The 18,053-nt window shown below is 31.7% G+C and overlaps 1 protein-coding gene across 1 annotated transcript; it reads right to left on the reverse strand.

The window, feature by feature from the left end:
- Positions 1-780: 780 nt before the first annotated feature.
- LOC127698559 (mediator of RNA polymerase II transcription subunit 17-like) lies at positions 781-17,460 on the reverse strand. The gene is made up of 14 exons (XM_052202066.1): positions 17,303-17,460; positions 14,328-14,504; positions 13,685-13,820; positions 12,349-12,523; positions 11,881-12,045; positions 8,268-8,398; positions 7,614-7,685; positions 6,931-6,996; positions 6,089-6,288; positions 5,404-5,460; positions 4,404-4,535; positions 3,882-4,002; positions 3,282-3,430; positions 781-1,043 (listed from the first exon to the last, which is right to left on the reverse strand). Exons 1-14 carry the CDS (start codon positions 17,404-17,406, stop codon positions 830-832), a joined length of 1,899 nt encoding a protein of 632 aa, XP_052058026.1. The 5' UTR covers positions 17,407-17,460; the 3' UTR covers positions 781-829.
- Positions 17,461-18,053: the final 593 nt, after the last annotated feature.

Raw genomic sequence — 18,053 nt, forward strand, 5'->3', positions numbered from 1 at the left:
CATATTTGACAGTTTTTTGAAAGAAATTTTGCGTTCTAGACATTAAATGTCTTATAAAACTAGTATACAGATGAAAAGGGTCAGATACTGAAATCCCAGGTTATTTGATGACTTGTTTGGGTAATACAAAAAATCTCGGATCAGTTGGTAAAGTCCCATTTGTGTAATGAGTAGTTGCAGATCCTGTATAAGTTTCAATTAGGATGAAGATCTTTTAAAGATAGATATAATTAAAGGAGCTATAATGACAACCCTTTCCATTTCTGAATGAATTGGGTTCCAAATGGTCTAATTTGTATGTATTTAGGAAGTACCATTATATTCAGATGACTTATTTTGTTTATATTTCAGCAGAAATATTAAAGAAGAAACCAAACCAGTGTTGCCTGTTGGCTCCATGCCAATTTTTTCTGAGAATGAGTTTCAAAAAAATGTATAAAGTCACATTTCTATGGCATAAACATTGTAATTCCCATTCTATAATATGTTTAATTTCACCAGATTTATTGGATAAAATGTGTTGATCAACTTCCCTTTTTTTTCTTAAATTGAATTGACCTTTTCAATTGCCAAAACACCATGCTCTTTTAAATTACTTTGAGAATCATTAGAGAATGTAATTCATTGATATCAGGTAAGCCCCTGAGCCTCTAGACTAGTATGAAGTCAGATTCTTACAGTCATTCATAAGATTATACAAGGTATTAAACCATAACGTCAAACTGAAGTTTATACTGCACTCAATGACGATGGTTGTGTACTGTATAATTAATGACTTCATTTGAATTTTAAATTTATTTACAAGAAAGTCTTTTATGTAAAAAAAATATCATGTAGCTGTCCTTGTCAAAACTGCCATTAAAGTTTCTAGTTTTGAAGGAAAATTACGACCCTCAAATTTATTCATGTCAACTTCCTGAAATTCACATCCAACAAATGACCATTTTTCATCTTTTGTCACAATCCTGGATTTATTTTCTTTAGGACAAGACTGTATGAAAACCTTGGTTCCAGTTGAAGGACCACTTTTAATTGCTAGAGCCCTGAAAATCAAAATAAATAAACTTAATAGAAAGAAATCAACATCACTGTTTCAGACAGTTAATAAATTATAAATGTTGCCAAATAGCATGTATTTCAATTATTATTACAATTATTGACTACCTCAGTGGTAGATTCAGAGTCAGTATAATGTATCAGAGTAGGGCCATATGTCTTTCTGTGGACTGTTCCAACGAGGTGCGACTGTACCTCAGTGGTGGATTCAGAGTCAGTATAATGTATCAGAGTAGGGCCATATGTCTTTCTGTGGACTGTTCCAACGAGGTGCGACTGTACCTCAGTGGTGGATTCAGAGTCAGTATAATGTATCAGAGTAGGGCCATATGTCTTTCTGTGGACTGTTCCAACGAGGTGCGACTGTACCTCAGTGGTGGATTCAGAGTCAGTATAATGTATCAGAGTAGGGCCATATGTCTTTCTGTGGACTGTTCCAACGAGGTGCGACTGTACCTCAGTGGTAGATTCAGAGTCAGTATAATGTATCAGAGTAGGGCCATATGTCTTTCTGTGGACTGTTCCAACGAGGTGCGACTGTACCTCAGTGGTAGATTCAGAGTCAGTATAATGTATCAGAGTAGGGCCATATGTCTTTCTGTAGACTGTTCCAACGAGGTGCGACTGTACCTCAGTGGTAGATTCAGAGTCAGTATAATGTATCAGAGTAGGGCCATATGTCTTTCTGTAGACTGTTCCAACGAGGTGCGACTGTACCTCAGTGGTAGATTCAGAGTCAGTATACTGTGGATTCATTAATATTCGTTGGATACCAATTTTCGTGGATTTCGTGGGTACAATGGAACCACGAATTTAAAAGATCAACGAATTACAAATTTTCTAAAGGAATGTATGCAGACTTTGCCAAAACCACGATATTAAATATCCACGAATATGCAAGTTTTTCTCAATCCACGAAAATTGGTACCCACGAAAATAAATGAGTCCACAGTAATGTATCAGAGAAGGGCCATATGTCTTTCTGTGGACTGTTCCAACGAGGTGCGACTGTACCTCAGTGGTAGATTCAGTCAGTATAATGTATCAGAGAAGGGCCATATGTCTTTCTGTGGACTGTTCCAACGAGGTGCGACTGTACCTCAGTGGTAGATTCAGAGTCAGTATAATGTATCAGAGTAGGGCCATATGTCTTTCTGTGGACTGTTCCAAGGAGGTGCGACTGTACCTCAGTGGTAGATTCAGAGTCAGTATAATGTATCAGAGTAGGGCCATATGTCTTTCTGTGGACTGTTCCAACGAGGTGCGACTGTACCTCAGTGGTAGATTCAGAGTCAGTATAATGTATCAGAGTAGGGCCATATGTCTTTCTGTGGACTGTTCCAACGAGGTGCGACTGTACCTCAGTGGTAGATTCAGAGTCAGTATAATGTATCAGAGTAGAGCCATATGTCTTTCTGTAGACTGGTACCTTGTCAACTAGCATATTAAAATTCAAACTCAGTATGGTCTACTTTCAAAGCAAGTTATATGCATAATTGGTTAATATGTTATCATCCTAAATATGCATGTAAAATTTGTACTTAAATGTTAAGCACCAATTGACAAATTCATCATTTAAAAAAATAAAAATTCACTGACTGGTTATATAAGACTACAGTACCTTGAATGAACTAGCTAAAATGTCATTAAGTTCATCCCCATAAACTTTTGCATATTTTGAAAGTTTTATGTTTTTCTTTTTTTTTTTTTGGCTGGGTTGCTGTCCCGTTGACATACACCCTGCATCTCCATTTATTCATATTAAATGTAAACAACATACAACACACAATTTCATATTGGTCTTGGATGAAGTTTGAATCTAAACATAAACTTAAGTCCTTGTTTGACCATCCAGATGACATCCTTTAGCTTTTCCTAGTTATCACAAGCAGATAATTTTTGCCTGATTAAAGATGACCGACTTAATCAAATCTGTATAAAAACATCTGAACATATAGCATGGCCTATGTTCAAAGATGCAGATATCCTTTTAAGGCTGGTGAAAGTTATTGTGATTTTTCAGAAGCTAAAAAAATCCAATAGCTTTTGAAATATTTTTTTCATGTTGGACAGCTAGACTTAAATAGTATTTATACTTAAATTTAACTTGCATATATATATGATTTCAACAATAGCAGTTTTTTCATAGCTCTTGACAAAATTTTTATCAATTTAATTGGCTACAGTAAATGTAGGGAATTAATATCCTTTTAAAGTTAACTTACTTGTTATGATTAGGTGAAGCCATGACCAGTGCTGATGCTGTTGCTGAAGATTCTAAGTCTGACACACCAAGAGCACCAGTAGTATTTAACATGTGCCATCCCATTAGACGTGACAAATTTTGTGATACACTTATCTGATGCTGTGATATCTATGGAATATAAATTATATAAATACTTTAGTCACATCAATACTAGAATTAGTCAAATCACTCTAGCAATACTATTTTTTAATGTGTAAAAGGATCTAGTCCATAGGTATTTTTCATTGGTTATCATTGGTTATCATTCTTTTATAAATACATATTGTACTTGTTAAGAGATGAAACTTTAATAAAACATTGAAATGAATTGAATCTATATCATATATTTGCATCAAGATTCTATTTAAAGCATGAAGATTTTCCTTAAAAAGTTCCATGTTTTATGTTTATTCTTATTTCAATGGTGGCCATCATGGCAACCAATCAAAAAGTATGAAATCCGACACAGGTAATAAAGTTTTGCAAGTGGTAATGAAATTAATCTTGAAGTAATTCTTAATGCCTTTTATTGGACTTAATAATATGTTACAATCCCTATTTTATAACAGTGATTACTTACTTGCCACAAAATAAAGTCTTCCAATTCTTTTTCTTCATAAGACAGAATTAATACTCGTCCCTCTCTTGTTATTACTTTGATTTTATCTACATAAATATGTACCATAAAACTGTGCCATATTCTGAAATTAATCAAGATAATTTTTCTTTTATCAAATACATGTGTATGTGTATGTGTAAACTGTTCCACATTCTGAAAATAAACATCTTTCTGCTATTAAATATATGTTGTACTATTTTCTATGGGTAAATACTTTTCCTTTTATTTGAAAATAAAGTCTATACAATGTATACCAGTAGCTAAACTGGAAGTTGATTTTGGAGAATACAAAAAAGCATATTCATTTCATTGAAAGCATTTCCATTATTTTATCTTTAATCAGCAGGTTGTGTTTCAAATCAGCAATTATGACCCTATTGGCTATTTGTTATAGGTAAGCCTTAAATCTAGAACAATGTATATCACTTAGTTTATATCAAATTCCAATAGATATATGGGTCTTGATTAGAAGAAAAAAAATACCTGAGATCATAGCCCTGTGAAGTGATGAGTACCCTACAACTAGATTCGAGACTGGAGTTGACACAATTCCAGTGGTTAGCCAACTGTGGATCTGACAAAGTTACAGCATATCTATCTAATACTCCCATTGTTCTGAAAAAATATACATGTAATGAATTGTGTCATATAAACATGTTTTATATAGTAATACAGATACTAAGGTTTTTTAAAATAAGTTATCCTCAATTGGATTTAAAATTGCATACAGTCATTGATATTACATTCAATAACTTGTATTTTGAGTTAGAGCTTGTTGACAAAAGCATGTTAAAAATATTTGTTAGGCTGCTTGCCAAATATGTAAGAAATACTACTTTAACACTGCTACATGTTCATATGCCTGTCCAAAGCCAGAAGTTGTGTCAATAGATGTCATATCTTAAAATATCTTTGTTATTTGGAGAATAGGTGTTGATGGAAAATCTTTGATTATTTCTGTTTAATTTATTCAAAACTATTATAGACTCTGGACGAGAGTTTGACATATTGTATAGACACATGTCCATTGTTGAGGCTGAGTTCCAGCCAAGTTAAAGAAAACAGGGATTTGATTGGACAGATGATACAATTAATGAGCAAACTTCCTAACAAACACAGCAAGCAAACTAACCAAATTTTATTTTGTTGATGACCATGACAATAGTATAATAAGTCAAGTAAATTGAATCTTTATGGTGATGAAACATTCAAGAAATTATGAAATTAACATAATAGAATTGAATTCGATACAATTGTTCAATATATACCTCACATCTTATAAATTATTGGGAGTTCATGTTATACAGTTCCTAGTCAATTATATGAAATCTTAATATAAAATGAAAAAAAAAAACACATTGCTCAAGTTAATATGGGTTAAACTTGTACAAATTTCAACAACTTATGATATCTGATCATATCAAAATACACATTTTTTTCATGGGTTATTTACATTTATGCAATTAAAGTATGTGACACTTACTTTTGTCTTAAAACATGATGTTTGGTTTGTTTGATAACTTGTTCAAGCAAAGACTCACTGAAAACAGAAAATGTACCTCTTAAGTATCTTATTTCATGCTGTACAAACATTTGACCTGTCAATAAAATCAAACATGGGATACAGGAAAACATTTTTTTTTTTAAACTATTATCATTATTTTTCTTGCAACCTCCCAAATATTTACCTTTGAAAAGACATCTTAATAAATTTAAATAAAAAAAAAAGATATAAATGGCCTTTTACTGGCACATTGACAAATAAATGTGAGAATTCTAAAATTACATCTTATGGTGTACTGAACAAGAATAAATAATAAAGAAGATAGTTGTCTTATATTTCCTAGGTAAACTGTTGTTATCTTTGTTAGATAAGACTCACTTGGTACTTGGTCAGTGATCTATTCTTTTTAAATTCTGATATGATCTACTGTAATAAATTTATTGATATCAGAAAGTATTATTTCATATCCTCTTATCATTCTTGTTAGCCATTCCTAGACCCATATCCCTTGTCAATAGTAAAGTCATTCAGTATATAACAATTCCATTATTGTAAACAGTTTCCTATACCAAACATGTTTATCACTACTCAAACTATTTCTGTACTTATTGTTGGTAAATCAAGATGTTTTCCAGCTAGTCAAGCAAATTTTATGTCTACTTACTTGTCGGCCATTTCCAGAAGATCTTGTCGACTCATGGACAAAGGCCCTGCCATTCTCCGTTTCTTGCTAACACCAATCATTGCTGTGACTGGATGTGGAGGTGGATAATGAATGTTTTTATAATGTAATTCTCTCAGCAGTTGATGAAGGGAATGTTCTAACACGTGATTATGGTCAAGTTTAGGTGGAGCTGGAGGTGGCTATAAAAGAAAATTATGCTTAATATAAAGTTGAAAAACATCACTAGACCAGGTTTTTCTAGTGCTGATATTTCAATAGGCCTACAAGTACTAGTCCAAGAAACAAGTTTACTGACTCATAATGCATTTATTTTTCTCTTCAAACTAGTACATGTACCACATTTATAGGCAACTATGTTTAACGTACAATGCATCAGTGCCCTGTCGTGGAATTAACAATTGGACAATGCTAATATCCCTTTAGATGAGATAATGGATTCTTTCAGAAAAAATATATTTATCATCCTGAACATGCATGAAATATTTGGACGTTAAGCAACCAACAATCAATCATTTCAGAAAATAGGTATTACAAAATGTATCAAGCAATTGAATAAGTCAATTCTAAAATTGAAATTTCATATTTATATGTATGTACTTGTATTTATGGAATTATATATATATATATTGCTGTATCTTATATAATTCCTGTTTCATTGAGGAAGTTAAAAAGCAAACTCGAAGAATGTATGATGCCCTCTTGTTATTTTTTGGTTATTTGTGTCATTGGTTGTAGTTGGACATATACCTAAAACTCTTTTTTATTCATTTATCGCACAAAAATCAAAACTTCTTCATATATTACAAAACACTAATAATTACCCTTTTGTTTTTATCTTTCCCTGTGGAGTGACAGAGTATTATTGACAACTGTATTCCTGGAAACACCTACAAGAAAACATTATATCTTTATACTTCAATACCATCAAAACATATAAGTTGAAAACTAAAAGTTTTGAAGTTGTGTATATAATATTTAATAAGCATGATTGATCTACATGACTTACACAGAGAGTCAACAGCCATCCAGATCACTGTCAGGTATCAGGTTTATAGATTTTCCAAAGCTCTTCTATTGTCAAATTCTTTATAGGTGTATTTTCTCTCTCTGTGTCTTTGTATTTTAATATTAGCAGACACATATACTTATATACATCTTACAAGTATGCTATTGCATTTTTTTTTGTATCAACTGCAATTCTTTCCTTTTGTTATTGTTTCATTTATTCTTTTGCAGATTTGCTCAAAGTATCATATTTTTCTATTTCTGTGTTAATTACAACTTTAATTTAATTTATTTATAGTAAAATTCATTTGAGAAATATATATATATCCTTATGTGAAAGGACAATACAAAATAGAAATTCAAAAGCCTTTAAAGAAGGTTGAAATATTCTGCATTTTTACAAATGTTTAAGTTGCTTCTATCACAATTAAAAATAAGAAAAATACTTCACAGGTATACAAATCAATTCCATCCCTAACCATACTGGTAAGATACTTACATTTGTGATAATTTGGTTTCCTACTACAAGATGTGGTACTGATGAGTTTGTTTGAACTGCTTCTCTTGCTAACTACAAATACAAACATATATGAATAGTATTTACCATAAGTAAGTAAATGCTCAACAATAAAACAAATTTGCAAGATACAAACTTTGAAACAGTGATTTTTGAATGGAAAGGTCATATCTTTTTGTAATGATGAATTACATTTCCAGATCAGTATAAAATGTATTGTTTACTTGCAAATCCCATTTGAAAAGATATAAACACATTATTCACTGTTTGTTGATTGCTATTGTAAAATTACCACCATGTTTTCATAAAAGACATTTCTTGATAGTCGTCAATCTTCTATTGTTAAACACAATATCAGTACTATTCTACATGCTCAATCACTGTTTTGTTCACAACAACATTGTTCCAGAGAACATGAAATGAAACAAACATTGTTTCTTGGACACACTTAATTAAAATCAGAAGTCTTAAACTTGTGTATACAATATTCAATATGCGGGTGACAATTAAATCATGAAAAATTTAACTCTCTTAAAAATTAAACATTATTTTACTTCAATTGACATTTTTGTAACTAAATCCAGTATTTTATGTCACACATATTCAATATGAAGGTTTAAGCAATCATTCTTTTACCTGAGAAAATATTTCTTTACAAAAGAGAACATTCTGTGCTGCCTGTAGTTTTTGTTGCCAATAGGTTCCTGTGTGTACTGTACCAAGTTCTGATGGTAATCTCATTATGGCACTGGTTAAATCCATTTTCTCTGAAACACAATAAGATGATGTGTTAGGCAAATGGTTTTATTTTTAATTATTTATCCAAAGTGGTTTTTGTTAAACTGACATAATCATATCCATCAATGCCAACAAAAATACCATGCTTACCTTTGTACAGCTGCTATGACAAACACAGTTTTTTTAAAGATAAATGTAAAATATCCTAATTTAAAAGTGACAGATAATATTCTAAATATCTGGTAATAAAATGCTTCGCTGGGCGCAGCTTGATACGACCGCAGAGGTCGAACCCTGAACAGTTGGGGCAAGTATGGACACAACATTCAAGCTTGATACAGCTCTGAATTTGGATTGTGATTAAATATTTGACACAGCATAGGTTTCTGACACAGAAAGAATGTGGTCTAAGAACTTCAATTTTTTTAATTTACCTATTATGGTCCAATGTCCAAAATCAAAATACATGGTTAGATTCAGCATATCAAAGAACCCCATATATTCAATTTTTGTTGAAATCAAACAAAGTTTAATTTTGGACCCCAACTTGGACAAACTTGAAAACTGGTCCCATAATCAAAAATCTAAACACATGTTTAGATTCAGCATATCAAAGTACCCCAAGAATTCAATTTTTGTTAAAATCAAACTAAGTTTAATTTTGGACCCTTTGGACCTTAATGTAGACCAATTTAAAAAACGGGACCCAAAATTAAAAATCTAAAAACACGGTTAGATTTGGCATATCAAAGAACCCCAATAATTCAATTTTTGATGAAATCAAACAAAGTTTAATTTTGGACCCTTTTGACCTCAATATGAACCAATTTGATAGCAGGCCCACAAAATAAAAAATCTAAATACATGGTAAGATTCAGCATATCAAAGAACCCCATATATTCAATTTTTGTTGAAATCAAACAAAGTTTAATTTTGGACCCCAATTTGGACCAACTTGAAAACTGGGCCAAAAATCTAAAATCTAAATACATGTTTAGATTCAGCATATCAAAGAACCCCATATATTCAATTTTTGTTGAAATCAAACAAAGTTTAATTTTGGACCCCAACTTGGACCAACTTGAAAACTGGTCCCATAATCAAAAATCTAAACACATGTTTAGATTCAGCATATCAAAGAACACCAAAAATTCAATTTTTGTTAAAATCAAACTAAGTTTAATTTTGGACCCTTTTGACCTTAATGTAGACCAATTTAAAAAACAGGACCCAAAATTAAAAATCTAAATACACGGTTAGATTTGGCATATCAAAGAACCCCAATAATTAAATTTTTGATGAAATCAAACAAAGTTTAATTTTGGACCCTTTTGACCTCAATATGAACCAATTTGATAGTGGGCCCACAAATAAAAAATCTAAATACATGGTAAGATTCAGCATATCAAAGAACCCCATATATTCAATTTTTCTGGAAATCAAACAAAGTTTAATTTTGGACCCCAATTTAGACCAACTTGAAAACTGGGCCAAAAATCTAAAATCTAAATACATGTTTAGATTCAGCATATCAAAGAACCCCATATATTCAATTTTTGTTGAAATCAAACAAAGTTTAATTTTGGACCCCAACTTGGACCAACTTGAAAACTGGGCCCATAATCAAAAATCTAAACACATGTTTAGATTCAGCATATCAAAGAACCCCAAGAATTCAATTTTTGTTAAAATCAAACTAAGTTTAATTTTGGACCCTTTGGACCTTAATGTAGACCAATTTAAAAACGGGACCCAAAATTAAAAATCTAAATACACGGTTACATTTGGCATATCAAAGAACCCCAATAATTCAATTTTTGATGAAATCAAACAAAGTTTAATTTTGGACCCTTTTGACCTCAATATGAACCAATTTGATAGCGGGTCCACAAATAAAAAATCTAAATACATGGTTAGATTCAGTATATCAAAGAACCCCAAGAATTCAATTTTTGATGAAATCAAACAAAGTTTAATTTTGGACCCTTTTGACCTCAATGTGGAGAAAGTTGATAACGGGGCCCAAAAATCAAAAATCTAAATACATGGTTAGATTCAGCATATCAAAGAACCCCATATATTCAATTTTTGTTGAAATCAAACAAAGTTTAATTTTGGACCCCGATTTGGACCAACTTGAAAACTGGGCCCATAATCAAAAATCTAAATACATGTTTAGATTCAGCATATCAAAGTACCCTAAAAATTCAATTTTTGTTAAAATCAAACTAAGTTTAATTTTGGACCCTTTTGACCTTAATGTAGACCAATTTGAAAACGGAACCAAAAATTAAGAATCTAAATACACGGTTAGATTCAGCATATTAAAGAACCCCAAGAATTCAAGAATAAAACCCCATTGAAATTGATCAAGAAATAAGCAATTTATACGAAGTATCTTCTTTTGCACAATACTGTGCAATTGAATATTTCTTGCTATTGTGCAATACTGTAGAATTGACAATTTCTTGCTATTGCGCAATATTGTGCTATTGGATATTTCTTGCTATTGCGCAATACTGTGCAATTGAAGATTTCTTGCTATTGCGCAATACTGTGCAATTGAAGATTTCTTGCAATTGTGCAATACTGTGCAATTGAAAATTTCTTGCTATTGCACAATACTTATTATATAATAATTTACACATCCTGTTTGGTGTGTATCTCCTACCATATCATTATTATTTGCTTTTAAATATCAATCAGAAATAACCAACTTAAAATGGAAAATTTTAAAAGAAAAAAAAAGGAAAAAAAGAAAAAAAAAGAAAAAAAAAAATCCCCCCCCAAAATTTTTTGAACCCCCTTATGATTCATCACCCCCAAACTCAATCCCAGCCTTCCTTTTGTGGTATGGTACCTTGCAGTACAATTTCAGAGAGATCCATACACTTGAACACAAGTTATTGTCTGGAAACTAGAAAAATGCTTATTTTTGGCCCCTTTTTGGCCCCCAATTCCTAAACGTTTTGGGCAATTACCCACAAACTCAATTCCAGCTTTCCCTTTGTGATATGGAACCTTGTAGTACAATTTCAGAAATATCCAAACACTTACACACAAGTTATTGTCATGAAACTAGAAAAATGCTTGTTTTTTGCCCCTTTTTTGGCCCCTACGACGACGACGACGACGACGCCAACGTCATACCAATATACGACCAAAAAATTTTCAATTTTTGCGGTCGTATAAAAACGAGACTTCCACCTACTTGTAGATAAGAAAATTTCTCATCTAATTAAGAGCTCATGATTAGATCATTTGAAATTAGGACCTTTGATGCTCAATCATGTTGCTAGTACAAAAATGTATATATCCGACAGATACATGTTCCTTGTATTGATAGTAATACTCAGACTCAATCCTGAATGCCAGACTTTTACCCCCTAATCCATAGGAAATATAATTTTGGATATTACTGTCAATGAATTAGTATGCCTAACCTTCTATGATTTGTTAGCTCCCAAAAACTGTTAGAATTAAAATCTTTAACCATAAACTTGACATTTACCTGGTACAGATTTGACTTCCACCTGTATGTATGCCACACCCCTCAGATCATTAGGAATAACAACCTCTAAACCTCCTTTAGTTGCAGATCCTTCAGTTTCTGTAGATGTACTAGTGGTGGTTTTTAAAACTTCAAAGGTTCCTCCCTGCCAGAACCTTGAACCAGCTGGTAAATCATAAATTTATCCATCAAATCTTAGTATGCTACATTATATCACAATCAATTTAAAAAAAATATTGAAGTAAACATAACCTGACCTTTTTCACAATCATAAGCTTCAATTTAGTTTTAGTTTTACCCTGTAATTGATTATAAGTACATGTGGCTCAATCTGTCAGAATACAAATATCACATCAATCCAATATAACTACTAAAATCTACTTTTATCTTATAAAAAAATTAAGTGTTGTCAAGAAAAAAAATCAGTTATAATTTCTATAAAATAATTATCTACAACACATTTTTTACCTGTTTTATAACTTAAATCTCCTAGAATTGTATTTCCAACTTTTTTAAGTCTCCAGTTTTGTCTTAGTTTAAGCAGCTCAATATGAAAATCATTATGCTTAGATGTGCCCTCTGCTTGTGATTTTTTTAATCTTTCAGCACTATTCATTAAAATACTTGCTGATGTAGTTAGTGCCTGAAAATAAATAAAAAATATTAGTTTATTTCCAAATCTTCTTGAGTTGATATTTTTACATTAACTAAAACTCAAAACCTAAAAATCTCAAAAAAGAATTGAGAATGAAAACGGGAAATGTGTCAACAACAAACCGACCTAAGAGCAGAAAACAGCCAAAAGGCCACCAATGGGTCTTTTGTGTAATCAACTCGTCCTACAGTTTTCAACCCAGATCCTTGAAATTTCACAGAAAGATTGCACACATTTTGAAGTTGTGCAACTGTTACTATGTTATTGTTTGAGGAATTAAATAACAGCAGGTGCACAACTTGAACATGTGTGCAATCTTTCTGTGTAGGATCTGGGTGGAATACTGTAGGAGTTGCTTACACAAATAAGGTACCCACTTTTCCCTGCCCGCTCAGCTGTCCGCTCACCTGACATCATCAAACTATAAGATGATTTAGGACTTTATCCAAACCAGCCAAAAAATTAAGCACTCTTAATAAACTATTTTTCAATTATTTTTTGTTTAATGACAAATTGTAAATATTTCCCTAAATACAAATATTGCTTTATATCATTTGAAGTAAATAAAGTATTATGAGCAAAAGTGAAAATATCCAAATTTAAAGAAACATATGTAGCTACTAAACTTCCTCATCTAAGATAGATTAGGAAATGGGTTAATATGGAACATCCATAAAAGTGAAATTTATTTCTAAGTAGATTACAAACATATAATAACTCCCAAATAAATTTTTTGATGAGTGCTGTGGCTTTTTTTGTCAAAACACTTCATCATGTCTCTACAATGATATTTGAAATTTTAATTACTTGCCAAGATTTTTTTATACAATAAGTAACATTTGTACTCAACAGGGTCAAATTCTCTATCAATTCTCCCATACAAAAATCAATATTTACAGGTTCTCTTAAAACAAGAATTGACTAGATTGATATTTTTTTGTTAGGATTTTTTTGTGATCAGCTTTAAGATCTCAGTCTTATTTGAAGCGTTTTTTTCATCAAAATTACCTTATTTTGTGAGCAAAATACTTTAATTATGTTTTATTTTGAAAGATAAGCTGTCAGCACTTATATAGCAAAATTAAGAATGCAACAATTACATTGGTTTGCAGTTTACACAATTATTTTTCAACAACTAACTCATATTACTTGTTTTTTAGAGGCTAATTGTAAAGCAGTCTTTGGATCTGGGGCTGGTTGAGATACTTGATCTAACACCATATAATTCTTTCTCTTGGCAATGTTTAAAACATCTAGCAGGACACTCATCTCTGTCAGGGAAGCCCTATAATACAAATAATTCAGGTAAAATTATCTACAAGTCAAAAGAAAATAAAAACATTGGAATTATTTCAAGCAGTGATAGTCCTTTGATTCATTTTGTAAAATTGTGACAGATTACGAACAAGATGAACTGTGAGTTACTGCTCACTTATGAGTTACTGTTCACTTATGATTCCCCACTTTAATACTCACGAAATAGGAACTTGACGAGTGATGAAAGTCAAAATGCATCACATGGTACAGTATGCTCACATGAAGGTGAGAACCCTGTGTACATTTAAGTTTCTGAATGCAATGAGATTCTGCAGACTGAACTTGCATTTTTGTGTCAGATATTGTATTTGAAAATGTTTGACAAATATGAAGATAAAAAAAAAGAAAAGAAATTTACAATAATTTCCACCAACAGGATCAATATAGAACTTTAGTGTCACATACTGTTGTACATGTACATTGTATACTGTACTCCTTTAATGTGTATAATTTATCATGTTTATTAAAGTTTTACTTGAGTTTATTTCTAACTGAATCCCATGGCCATAATGATGGCTGAAATGTTGTGGCTTTTTCTTCTTCAGATTCTTTTTCTCCTTCTGATGTGGGTTTTCCCTTTTCTTCACATTCATCTTTATAAAAGTCTATTTTGTTGGCTAACTTGGCCAAATTCTCTGACATAGACAATTGTCTGAAACCAAAAAAAAGTCAAATAAATTAATTCCTTGGCAAGAAACCCTAAAAACACACATATCTGTATAACTAGATTACTAATTTAATTAAGGGATAAAACTTTGTAAAATAATGAATTAAAATAATGCCATTCACTAAAATGCCAAAAATTTAAACTGATTTTTTTTTTGCAGTTATGGAAAATATGGTGCCTCAAATGCTGAAATCTCTCTTAAATGTACTGAAATCCTTATTGGATAAAGTGGCAAAAAATACAAATCTAGAAACGAAGAGAAATATGTATCAACCTTTTACAGAATCATGACTGCCATATTTTTGCACAAGAAGCTAGCATATATGAAACAATAAGTAGAACTGTGAGACTTTGCTCACTCATCATATCCCTGCTTAAAGTATTCTGTTACTAGGAAGTTGAAGAGCAATGGATGTGAACATGAATCTCTCGGATTAACACATTTTAATGAAGCCTGATAACAAAATTCAGAAATCTCTTATTCATACATTGTAGTTCCTTAGAAAATTGCAAAGAAAAATATAAGTTTTCTGTAAACAGAGGTTGATGAACGATAAATCTGAAAAGCATCAGTGATCACACAGTATGGCCAGAGAACACAGTTATTTCGTAGTGCATTTCTTTAATAGAATTTAAATGTTATTGTTACGTTTAAGACGAATTGCCAGACAATAGGTAGGGTTAACAAGTAAAACTGTGAGCTACTGCTCACTGATGATACCCCCGCCGAAATATTTCGGTAAACAGGAAGTTGTTGAGTGATGAATCTGAAAATGCATCACACGGTGTAACTTACTTATATAAACCCTGAAACCAAATTTCAGAAATCCTTGTCAAGTAGTACCTGAAAAAAATGGGACAAAAATATTCATGGGACGGACGGACTGATGGAAGGACAGACAGAGGTAAAAGTGTATACCCCCACTTTTTTAAAGAGGGGGTATAATAAACTGTAGACACAGAGATATGCATCACCTTTTTGTAATTTGATATTGCAAATATTGAATCCAAATGGCAATATTTAAACATGTAAATTATGCAAAACATTCAAAGTCAATGAACCATGACTTATCATGCAGGACCAAATAACCCAATGAAAATGATAAATGCCAATTCTTATAAAACTGCATACCAAATACCATCGACTTATCTTAAGAGGTTCCCTTTACAATAACCTAAACACAAACTTTAATTTGTAAACAATGTGGAAGTTTCAAAGTTAATGAACCATGCTGAGGGGGTGCTGCCATATTATCACCAAGGAAAAGAGACTTACAAATGCTACAAAATGTAATACAACTGCATACCAAATATCATCGACTTAACATTAGCGGATCCTCTTAGTCTTAAACTCATCTTATCACATACTTAACATGTAAAGTAAAAACTTTGCAAAACATTCAAAGTCAATAGACCATGACTGAGGGGGAACCAGGGTAGAGCGAAATAATTTCTATGGAAATGAGATGTTCAACTGCTAATGCATCTACATGAAATCAAAGTTGCAAAGTCAATAGACCATGACTGAGGGGGTGGGACCAAATAATTTCCATGGAAATCAGATGTGACAATGATGACGCATGTACATACCAAATATCATTGACCTACTACTAGTGGTTCCTCTTAAACTGACCTAATCACAAACTAATACATGTCAAGTAAGCAAAAGTTTCAAAGTCAACAGACCATGACTGAGGGGTCAGGACCAAATATTCACCATTGAAATGAGATGTGCCAATGCTTATACAACTGCAAATATATCATTAACCTTCTACTAGTGGTTCCCAAAAAAATTACCTAGTCACAAACTTTTACATTATTGACGCCGCCACCAACAGCATACATAAGTCTTGCATTTTGACTCCGTCAAAGCGAGACAAAAACGTTTAATTACAAACTTAACAATAATATTTGTGTCTATATATATATATATATATATATATATATATATGGTTACATTGTGTTATTGTTACATCAATGTATTTCAATGTATGCTTAGAATAGTACTAAATTATGTCCTAGATGTACAAAAAATGTATGTTATATATTTTTAATACATCTTGAAAACTCTTTTATTCTTAATCAATTCATTCTCGCTGTAATGAAGAACCATTGATGGCCTTGGGCTGTTTTCTGCTCTTTGGTCGAGTTGTTGCCTCTTTGACACATTCATTGTTTCCATTCTCAATTTTATTGATACAATATTGCATACATATTGTTTAGTCTATTTTGCAATGGCAGCTTCTGCACATCCAGTATGTTCTCTTGGGGTATGTTTAAGGCTGACACATTTTTGTTGGAACACAACTCAAAACATGTACAGCCATCACAAACAATGAGATGCTGCATTGTGCACGTTGGTTTTGCGCACCAAACAATTCCACTCTGCAATGTCCCTTTTTTGACGTAATACCATATTTCAATCTCTTCCATGCTTTGGGTGAACAGTACTAGTTTTATTCTCGAAATATTTATCATTTTCCTCCAAACTTTTAGTTATTGTTTTCAATGTACATGTACAATGTAATCGTAGCCAGTGCCTTAAAAAAAATGCACCTGCTGTATCTCAATAAGATTTTTTGAGTGTACATGTAGTACTTTCCTGACTTTTAGGACAAATTATATCAAAACTACAGAAAAGTGTACCAGCTCTAACTCAAAATATAGACAATTTCATGTTGCATACGGATAACAGAGACCTAAAAATTAAAATCAGGAAACTTTTGGTCATTTAGATAAAGGGGGGTAAATTATAGCTCAATATTGACAACAAAATTTCTTACGGGGCATAAACTTCTTGTATATCTTGTCCATCGCCTTCTACTCTAACTTCTTGTATTTGGCTTTCCAAAACTGCTTCAACGCAAACTGGAACTGGTGTAGTCATCTTTTGTCAAAATTCAGTTACTGAGATCTGGTACCTTGATGTTATGAATATATCAACCAGTTCAAATCTAATATTAGTATGAACTCGGACTAACATTCTCATTCCGGAAAAATCTCACAATGCACAGGCGCTATGGGAATTGACCCCCCTTTTCTATATATTTGTTATTCTGTTTTTATTTTTCCAGTAAATGTTCCTTAACATTTTAACTGTTCTTATCCATACAATAATACTATAACAGTAGTTCAGTATATTTCTATTTTTATTTGATTTTTTGTTGTTGATTTTTTACTACATGTACCTCTTGAACAGTTCTATCTCTGATCATGTTTATAATAATACATTGAACTACTTGACTGTATATTAACAATGTGAAATATCTGTTTTTTATTGTATTGTAATTTGTATGTTAGGGCCTCAGGGAAGATAAGTTTGTTGTTGTTATTATTATTATTATTATTATTATTATTATTATTATTATTATTATTATTATTATTATTTTTATTATTATTATTATTATTATTATTATATACTGGGACTATCAGACCATGACGCAGACCATGGTATATCAGATCATGACGCAGTCTTCATTGAATCATCAGCAGCTGCAAAACGAGGGAAACCAGTAAAACGAAAAATACACCTAT

Source organism: Mytilus californianus, unplaced genomic scaffold, assembly GCF_021869535.1.
Source record: "Mytilus californianus isolate M0D057914Y unplaced genomic scaffold, xbMytCali1.0.p SCAF_4, whole genome shotgun sequence".
NCBI lineage: Eukaryota > Metazoa > Mollusca > Bivalvia > Mytilida > Mytilidae > Mytilus > Mytilus californianus.